General features: G+C 53.0%; 1 protein-coding gene across 1 annotated transcript; it reads left to right on the top strand.

Annotated features, from left to right (window-relative positions):
* The first annotated feature begins 6,658 nt into the window (after positions 1 to 6,658).
* On the top strand, positions 6,659 to 9,737 carry EVX2 (even-skipped homeobox 2). Its single transcript, XM_062005208.1, has 3 exons — positions 6,659 to 7,082; positions 8,251 to 8,507; positions 9,087 to 9,737. The coding sequence occupies exons 1-3, from the start codon at positions 6,659 to 6,661 to the stop codon at positions 9,735 to 9,737; spliced, it is 1,332 nt and encodes a 443-aa protein (XP_061861192.1).
* Positions 9,738 to 10,009: the final 272 nt, after the last annotated feature.

Raw genomic sequence — 10,009 nt, 5'->3', positions numbered from 1 at the left:
CACCCCCACCACTTTCACCCTCCCGCTTCCTCCTGCCAGTGGCTTCAAAAAGGCCAGTGGAGGATCTTGGTCCCGCTGGCCCTTTTGAAGCCGCGGCCAGGGGTCTGATCGGATCCCCGAGGAGAGTTTCCCCACTTAATTATTGTGTGTGCGGCAGGCGGAAAAACCCGACATGGTCTTTGTATCCCAACCTACCCAGCTTTTTTCTTTCCTGCGATGTATGGAGAAGAGCTTTGTTATAGGAGAGAAGGGTTTCCTTGGCTCCTCTAAGTCCAGGTCCATGGGAGACACCCCCTTCCCCTCCAGACATTGCTGCCAAGACAGGAAAAGGCACCGGGTCTGTGCGCAGCGCAATATGCTAAACCTGGCACTCATTAGACCTGTTTTTTTCCCCCTTGGAGTGTCAGTTAATACCGTATTAAGTCAGACTAGTTAAACCCCAACGTTTGCTTATGCTCACGGCTGTTCTGGGGGTGACTTCCCAAGACCGTAGCAAATCCTTCTGCCGTCTCTTTCGACCCTCCCTCTGAGCAGCGATGCACGAAGGAGCACGAAGAACAGGGGACGGAGAAAGCTCCGAAGACAAGTCCCACTCCCAATTCCTCCCTCTCTGGCACGGCTTATGTCGCACCGTCATTGTACATTACAGACACTTTACCCTCTCTCGGGAGTGGGGGGCAACAAGTTGCTGGGAAAAGTGGCAGCTCCGCGAAGGGCCATGAAACTCCGCACTTGCTGCAAAACATATAGCTCAGGCACAGGAGATAAGAGATGCAGTTGCTGTGGAGGTGAAACTCAGTGCTCACACGACTCCGGGGCTGAAGTGCCCTCGCCCTGCCCGGAGCAGGTTGCGCGGCAGTCGCCCGTCCTGCACGCTTGCTTTGTAGCCGGTGTAATAATCATCAGTAGTTTCTGGTAATGGGGTAAGGAGGTGCCAGTAATCACAGCAGTAACCGGATGACAAACATGAGTTCACGTTCATTAGCTCTTAATTGCTATTAATCTTTCATAATCAGCTAAGAAATGAGCCAGACGTGATTATGTGTTTCGCTCGGTTATAAGCTGGACTCTTTACTCTCAGTACTTGAAATCCTCTATAATCAGGAAGACGGTTTGTAGAGGCACAAGTTCCTCATCCTTTTATGTCCTTACACGTAGCTATGTAGTGGAAACATTACTAACACACTGAAGTCACGAGAAACGAGATTTTTTTTTTTTAATCAGGACATCTTTCTATTTGTATTCCCATCTTCTGTTGAATTTCTTCTTGCCATAAATGCAGTGGAATTTTGTCTTCCCTCTCGGCATGTTAAAGAAAGTCGCCGAAAGAAAGAAAGACCTAAAAGTTTCGGAGATTTTTGAGCTCCGTGACATCAAAGCAAATCACAGTGTAGCCGCAGGGACGCCCTTAGAGATTCTTGGCCCTGCCGAGACCTCTGCACCGGTGAGAGTCCCTTGGCGTCCCAGAAAACTTTGTCTTGGGGTAGGTTTGTGACCAACAACTTCAGTTCTATAATAAGCCATTTTGTGGAGAGCGTAGAAAAAACAACTGCTTTGCACGGCAGGATACAATGCACACGAACAAAAAGAATGAGGTCATGAGCCAAGGTTGGGTCTCTAAGAGTATCCATCCAATTTACAACTCGCAGGACGCGCGCCGCAGCCCCGGCCGCCGAGGCTATGTAGGGAGCAGCCCGGAGCTAGTCCTGCCTGGGGAGGACAGTCCTCACCGAGACTTCCCTCCGTGGCAGGTTGGGCGACGTGCCGCGTCTGCCGGGCCCTGTCCTGCGGATAATGCTGGCCCAGCCCCGGCAGCAGCTTCACGGGTGCCCAGCGCCCCGCGGAGCCACACGGCATTTTCCATTGACACGTTGCACAAGAATCTGCAAAACACATGAGCTAGATAACATCGCTGCAGAAAGAAGTGTGTTCTCCCTCCCCCAGGGAAAAAAAAAAATCACCCTGAAATTATCTCATTTCCTTAAATGCATTTGCGATGATTTAACACAGGACTCCATTAAAGCTTTTAGCATAGGCTTCTACTGTTTGCTGTCTGTCCACCGCCTGCTGTCTCCCAGGAAAAACATTTTTTTTTGCTTTACCTCCCTCACCAGAACTTGCCGATGGTAATTGTGTCTTTAGGAACTTTCTTCTCTTGTTAATGTTTGCTGTAGGAAATAAAAAGATGTTTCGAGAAGAAACAGAGAACGTAAATGAAAAGAAAAACAATCGGATTTATACTTCCCCGAGACATTTCCCTGCGCATTGAGTTCCGTTGTTACTTTTTAACTTACGTGGACTTCCAATAGTTAAATAGAAGAGCTTTCACTTTCCCTTATAACTTTAAAAAAAGGAAAAAAGGAAAAAAAGCGCAACTGGTTACTATAATGAAAAGATTTAATAGGAATGCGGCAAAAGATGTTAAAATTTTCTTTATTTATTCTTTCCCTGCAAATCCCACGGGTTCTCATCTCTTTCTTTACTTCAGCCTTTAAAAAAAATGCACTTCGAATCGGAGAAAGTATTCTCGGGATTCCCTGCGTGGCATTGGTGCAACTCCCACAGGCGGCGGAGCACTGTGAGTGTTGATCTTGACCTCTAGGGTCACGGGCTGCTGCTGGCCTGTCTCTGACGCTCACCTCTGCTCTAAAGCAGTGCAGAGACCTCGAGGACTCTGACCTAGGAAGAGCTCACCGACCTGTCGCAGCTGCAATCTAACATGAGACACGGCCCGAGTACCTACCTATGAGACAGCAATAACAGTTTACCGTTCAAATTAGAACCTGTTTGTGGGCAAAGGCAGCCTCAGAAGACATCATGTAATCATTAACCTCGCAAAGAGAGCACCCATGGGATCTCAGCCTGGGTAGCGCGGGGAGGGACAGTGCTGCAGCAGGGGACACGCTGGATCCGTGAACTTGACCGCTCTAGAGTAACCTTTCACGGCGAACCCGAGCTGCACAGGCAGGTAGACGTCCCGAGACTCACGCTGTACTTATATGTCGGCCGAGGTGGTGGGAGAGTCGAGGCTGTGGAGGCGCGCCGGTGCGTGCGAGATCCGCGGGCAGCCGCGGTGCGAGCGCCAAGCCACGCTGCTGGGCGGCCCCAGGGCAGCGGCTTCAGAGGGCAGCGCTCGCCGCGCAGTGCCGCCGCAGCGCCGCCAGGTGGCGCCGCCGTGCCTACCGCCGGAGCCTCGGAGGGTCCTGCGTACCCCCCCCGCACTGCGGGGTCGCTCCCTCGGGGCAGCCTCGGCTCCCCGCGCCCCTCATGCACAGGGACCGGCGCACCGCGGCCTGCTCCCGCCCTGTGGGAGACTAGAGACCTTGCGCTGTGCCGGGCAGCCCTCAGGCGCTGAGCGCCGCACCGGGCCTCCGTTGGCAGCCTGCCCCGCCGGGGAGGAGGAAGCAGATACTCCTGTCCGTCTTCCCAAGCTCTGAGTGCTGAAAAGCTGGCCGAGATGTCTGGATGATTTATTACGAGCTTCATTTCAATTAAGTTGCGTGACCTCTTTTTCCCTGGTAAGATTTAATAAACGAGCTCTAAAATATTCTTTGATGCTCCGAGTAATAACTTTCAAGGCAAAAACGAAGAGAAGTTTGGCCACGGGCCTAAGCACCTATTTAAACTTACAATAACAACTGAGTAAACAGAGTCTTTAACGAAAACTTGCATATTTTGGGGTTCTCTTTAACTTCCTCCTCCTTTTCCCACTGATGTCACTCTTATGCCAGAGGTTCTTTAGGCAGAGCTGTTGGTTTTGAAGAACTAAAAGCACATTCAGTAAGATTATTAGGCTGTACTATTATTTTGGGGAAAATTAAAGTAAAATCAGTGCAGTAAATGGGCCTAGTTTGCTTGGAATGTAAATATCAATTGACTAGTTTATTAGTGGCTTGAAGATTTGAGGTGAACTCATTAACTGCATGGTAGGGAGGGGTTTTGTTACCTCACATCTTTTAAGTGGAAGATTATTAATGTCTTTTATAACATGTTATTTCCCGTGCCTATGAGTGTAGTTGTATTTTAAGATACATTGCACATAACCTCGGGTATTGGTATTATTTAAAAGACACAAAATACAACATAACACTAATAAAGAACAGTCGTACTTGCATGTAGCTTATTTTTGTCGCATTGGGGCTTTTCATGCAGTCTTTTCCGTCCTCTCCGAAAAGCATAAAAACAGTACAGCAACATTTCTGGAGCCTAAAGTTGGACCGGCTTTGGTTGTGCGAACACACGAGGAGCGCCTCGGAGATGTGGCACCTCGGCTGCGGTTTCCGAAGGAGCGGGAAGATTCTCGTCCCGTTACAGCCCTTAAGAAAACAGACGAGGGCGCCAAACGACAGCAATAAACCCGTCGCACCTTCCGCTCCTCCCCCCGCCACTCCCCCTTCCATCCCCCCCGCTGCGGGGCCGGGTGCGGCCGGGGTGCAGCGAGGGCTTCGGGGTCCTGGCCGGGCTGCCTGCCCCCGGGCCCACCGGGCCGGACCGGTGCCCTCTGCCACCCGCGCTGCCAACGGTCAGTGAGACCTGGCCCGGGGTGTAGCAGCGCGGGGGTCTGCCGCCCCGCCGGGAGGGTAGTGCAAAGCCTCCGTGCCCGGCCTGGCTTAGTTGGGGGGGGGGACGGGTTGGCCCAGGGGGATTGTCTGAGAGCTCTGTGGCTTGCGGCCCGTTCCGCTCCCTTCCGTACCGGCCCGCTTGGCCGCCGCGCCCGCGGGCAAGGCGAAGTTGATATTTACTTTTGTCTGGTTTTGGGGCTGTAAAAGGCAGAACACCACACTGCAGTCTAAATTCACATTTCAAAGGACTGACACAAACCACTCATTAATGGAAGGCCGGATTTTGCAAACAACGCCTAGAATGAAATATTTGATGGAATGTTTAGGGAGACTTTACAAGTTATTAAAAAAATCTGACAAGTATGCCATTTTCGAGCTATGAATCATGCGCAGGAGCACAAGAACTTAGGAGATGCGTGTGACTAACATTAGCAGGAACAACTCTCCTCACAGAAAAAATAAAAAAATTAATCAAATGTGCTTTTAATCACAGGAAGCATTGAGGTGCTTCTACGGGCGATGAATCTCACCTACCGAGGGTCTAAATATTAGATGATGTGGGTGAAAAAATATCACAGAGAGAATAGAGGTTGGGCAGCTATCACAGCGCACTCCAGAGATGATAACGACAAAGGATTTATCTTCGTTTAAATGGTTACCATCAGCGTCATTATTACTAGCAAAGTTATCACTGAAGAGAGACTTTCCAACCTCCAAGTCTACCGAGCGCGGCAGCCCGTGTCCCCTGCAGCGCGGCAACGCTGCGACCCGCGCCACCCGGCACAGAGCGGAGGGATGAGCTAACTGAGCCCAGGTAACTTTGGAGAGAGTGTGCTAGAGGTGACGTCTCTGCTAGTTCGAAGCTGTAGGCAAGAACCTCTCATCACTCACTTATAGAACGATTCTTATTTTCTTAATTTTTAAGTGAGCAGACTTCATTGGTGGCGGGAAGGGAAGAAGCAGAGGGCTGGAGAGAAACCTTCCATGAGGATGAAATGGCACGGATGCGTAGTGTTTTAGATCATGTCTGCATTTAACATTCTTCGTTTATTTCACCTCCTAACATACCATACAACACCTGGTGTTATCCCAAAGGGGAGAAAAATCACAGGCTAGCTTGGTCGATAAGCAGGATTATAGAAAGTAAAAAGGAGATCGTATTTAGGGATGCAACAAAGAAAAAAGATATTCTGACTACAACACATGAGATTGTCATAATTTTTTTACTTTCCAGACAACTGCTGTAGGCGCACTCGAATTGGCGCGTGTCGGTAAAAGCAGTCTTACAAAGCCTGTGCACAAGGTTTGCGCGTGTGAAAAGGTGCGTGGGGGTGTCAGTGAAAATTCCTAAATGAAAGTACAGATGTGGTCTGAAAATAGGAGGAAAAGTAAAGAGGTATCAGCGGCGGGAGATTCTCGATTGTCTGTTCCACTTCCAGCATTTCCTCGCGTTGTGATCTAAAGTCCGCTTCAGAAATAACAATAAAGAAAAGAATTATCTAATATTTAGCATGTAGTTCTGTCCGAGGACAAATGAGAAAGAAGCTGCATCATTAGGACCTAAAAGGCAACAAAACAAAAATCAGAACATAATGATGCACCTAAATGAAGGGGGAAATGTTGCACAGCTCATTTTATTAATCAGACTGTCAATTCCACCCCAGAGGCCAAACCCCAGAGCAATTCAAGCAAGATCTGATCAAGCTAAGGACAAGAGCTTTACTCTTCACTTCTTGTCTTTCTTTCCACCTGGATATATTTGTCTGCTCTGAAGCCGCCTTCATTATCCACTGACAGGAGCTTGTATTTATTTGCTTATAAACCTGTTACAATAAATGATTATTCGAACAGCGTCATTCGTACCTTAATGACGAGCACCACTTTTTGATGAATGACATTTCGGGCTAGAAAGGATGTATGGGTCATTTTGACCAGTCATTCCCTCGCTTTGGCATCCCACAATTTTTACGCCTCCCTCAAAAAGAGATAATAATATTTAGAGACACTTGCCGGACTGAATGTGAATTAGCCCCTGCTGCAGCTCATCATTAGTACAGGACCAGCCCTGCAACTTTGACATTTTTTATAAAGCTGAGATGATGGAAAGAATAAGAAAAGAGATGATCCTGATGGAGAGAGGGTTACACAGCCCTACAGCTGGCAAAAGGCTCTCGAATTTGTCAGACTCAGCTGGAAATGCGGTGCTGGAGGCCCTTGAAAATTCTCCGCACAGTGGTCGCCTCAGCCCGAGACTGGCTGCCGCCTCTCTGCACAGCGCTATAGGGGACGTCTCCACCAAAGGCAAATTTGAAATAGACACCTTATTCAATCTTCAGCATCCGAGCAGCGAAAGCACCGTCTCCTCCGAAATCCCGCCGTCGGAAAGCAGGAAGAAAATCAGCCTTTATTCCGAAGTTGCACAAGAGGCAGATATGAACAGTGATGTGGAGGTGGGCTGCTCAGCGCTCCGCTCACCAACCAGCCTGACTTCCTCCCAGCTGAAGGAAAACAGTAACAAAGGTAACTCTTCCTTTATCATCTCCATCTAAGCCCCACACTTTGCCAGCCGGCTTTAAAAAACAAAGCAAACCTACTGCCGACGCCAAAGTTACTCGCCTCTGTACCCGCGCTCTCTCTTCAGCGAAGACAGAGCTCCAGGCTGTAAAATATTATTGCAATTACTGCGCTATCCTTGTAGCCGAGACACACTGCCCGGGCAGCTCCTCTGCGGGTGCGTGACAGTGTGTGTCTGTGCATGCCCAAATCCTTTGGTCTGTAGATATATATCCAGAATATATGTGGGCACAAATATCCACCCACTTAGATTTAGGGAAACGTTTCTCCTTATTTTTCCTCGCACTCTTGGAGCTCTCGGCATCTCTCGAGCTGTATTATGTGTGTATATACATACATAGATTAAATTAGAGAGAGAGGAATACGAGGAAATTGCCCTTATTTGTTTGTGTGTCTCCTTCCCTGTGTATATGCAACGTACCACCTATGTCCACCTCGGGGTAATTGGGCATTGTTCACTTTTCCTCTGTCTGTAATAGGAGGTTTGAAACAGCCTCGTCTTCTTCCCCGTGCTTTGCGGGGCATGGTGATGGACGGTGGTTGTTATTATTGCTGTAATTGGGGAGGGGGAGTCAGGTGAGCAGTGGATTTCCTAGGGGCCACAGTCCGTGCCTTTTTAGTCAAATGTGCCAGAGAAAGGAAGGGATCCTCGACGTGAAGTCGGAGGGGAAAAAAAAAGAAAGGCTTTTATGGCTGCTAGTATTTCTTATGTCTCAAACGAAAATAAGAACGGAAGACGACAGGGAAAAGCCCAGCGCCGAGCCCAGGCTCCTGGCAGCCTGGCGAAGCCGCGACTAGCCCCGGCCGGTGCACTTGCCCGCTCTCCGCGGGGCTCGGCTGCCCTGCAATCGCCAAACCCGCTCCATCTGCTGCGGATAACGTGGTTATGAAGTGACTCAAAAAAAACCCCCAAAGCAACCCAACCAAAAAAACCCACCCAACCCCAGACAATCCCCTTCCCCCCCGCCAATTCAGCTTTATCGATTGTATTAGCGGCGGCGATTTGTAAGGATGACAGCTGGCCTTAAGGACGGGCGCGCAGGGCCTGGCCCGGACGGGAGGGTTGGGGCGCCGCCCCGCCGCCCGCTCTCACCCCCGTGCGCTCGCCCCGCAGGCTACGCGGAGAGCAGCCCGGCGCCCAGCACCCCCGCCGCCGCGGCCACCCCCACCGCTGGCATCGGCAGCCTGCACAGCGGCGGAGCGCTAGGCGGCTCGGCGGCGGGGGCCGACCAGGTGCGGCGGTACCGGACCGCCTTCACCCGCGAGCAGATCGCCCGCCTGGAGAAGGAGTTTTACCGGGAGAACTACGTGTCGCGGCCGCGGCGCTGTGAGCTGGCCGCTGCCCTCAACCTCCCCGAGACCACCATCAAGGTACGCCGCGTCCCGGGCTCCGCCGAGCCGCCCCGCAGTGCCTGTTTGCCCCAAGGCCGGCCGCCCACTCCACTCCTTGGGGTGAAGGACTGGTCAGGCCTTTAGCCGTGATCAGTCCTTGTGCCCGTTGTCTTCTCACATTGAAAACTTTAAAATTGCATTTAAAAAAATTTCGTTATTATTATTTCCTTTCCTCGCCAGTTTTTATCACGTTAGTGTGTTTTCTAAAGAGAAGAAAGGAAAGAAAATAAAGGCAGCTGTTATACACGGCGGGATGAGCGCGTCAATACCATAAACACATACTCTTGCGGGGCGGGGGGAGGGGACGACTCGAAGAGAAACCATTTGTTCTGATCGCGGGCCTACGGGGACTGCGCCCAGCGCTCCCGTCAGGCAAGGTCACAGGCAAGTGGTCCAGGAAGGAGAGGGGTCGTCTACACGGGTGACCGAGACGCGGGCTCCCGTTGGCAAAGGGTGTTGATGGGCGTCCGCGGCGGAAGCGGGAGCAGTGGGGCGCGGAGTGGCGCGGCGCGGGGTGGAGCGGAGCTGAGGCCGCGCTGTGCTTGTCTTCCCGGGCAGGTGTGGTTCCAGAATCGGCGGATGAAGGACAAGCGGCAGCGCCTGGCCATGTCCTGGCCCCACCCGGCTGACCCCAGCTTCTACACCTATATGATGACACACGCGGCGGCCACGGGAAGCCTACCGTACCCCTTCCACTCCCACGTGCCGCTCCACTACTACCCGCACGTCGGGGTTACCGCCGCCGCCGCTGCTGCTGCCGCCTCGGGGGCCGCCGCCGCCCCCTTCGCCACCTCCATCCGACCGCTGGACACCTTTCGCGCTCTCTCGCACCCCTACTCCCGCCCAGAGCTGCTCTGCAGCTTTCGACACCCCGGCCTCTATCAGGCACCGGCCGCCGCCGGCCTCAATAGCAGCGCGGCTGCCTCCGCGGCGGCAGCAGCAGCGGCGGCGGCTGCGGCGGCGGGCTCGGGGCCGCCGGGGAGCTCGGCGCCCTGCTCCTGCCTCAGCTGCCACAGCAGCCAGACGGCGGCGGCGGCGGCGGCGGCGGCCTCAGCGTTGGGATCGCGGGGCGCCGCCGGTGCTGACTTTCCCTGCACGGCAGCGGGGCAGCGCTCCGAGAGCGGCTTTCTGCCCTACTCGGCCGCCGTGCTCAGCAAGGCCGCCGTCGCCTCGCCGGACCAGCGGGAGGAGGCGCCGCTCACCAGATAACGGCCCGGGCCCGGGGGGTGTTTTGTAATCGGGGGGAGGGGGGGCGCTGTCTGACTCTGGGGGTCAGCCTCGGGCTGACCAAAAAGTTCTGTCTATTTTTTTATTGCCGAGCGCCCGTCTGTGGAGGGGCTCGGGGTCCGGCGGGGAGGCCGCTCAGGGCCTCTGCGCCTCCGCGGTGTGCGCGGCCGTGCGCTGTCCGCCCCGGAGTCCGTGGGGCTGCTGGCAGCCGGGCCAGCGGAGACGGGGAGAGCGAGCTGGCGGAGGGGAATGTG

This window comes from Colius striatus, chromosome 11 (assembly GCF_028858725.1).
Source record: "Colius striatus isolate bColStr4 chromosome 11, bColStr4.1.hap1, whole genome shotgun sequence".
NCBI lineage: Eukaryota > Metazoa > Chordata > Aves > Coliiformes > Coliidae > Colius > Colius striatus.
Note: the sequence above shows the minus strand (reverse complement) of the source record. Positions and strands in the feature narration are given on the sequence as shown.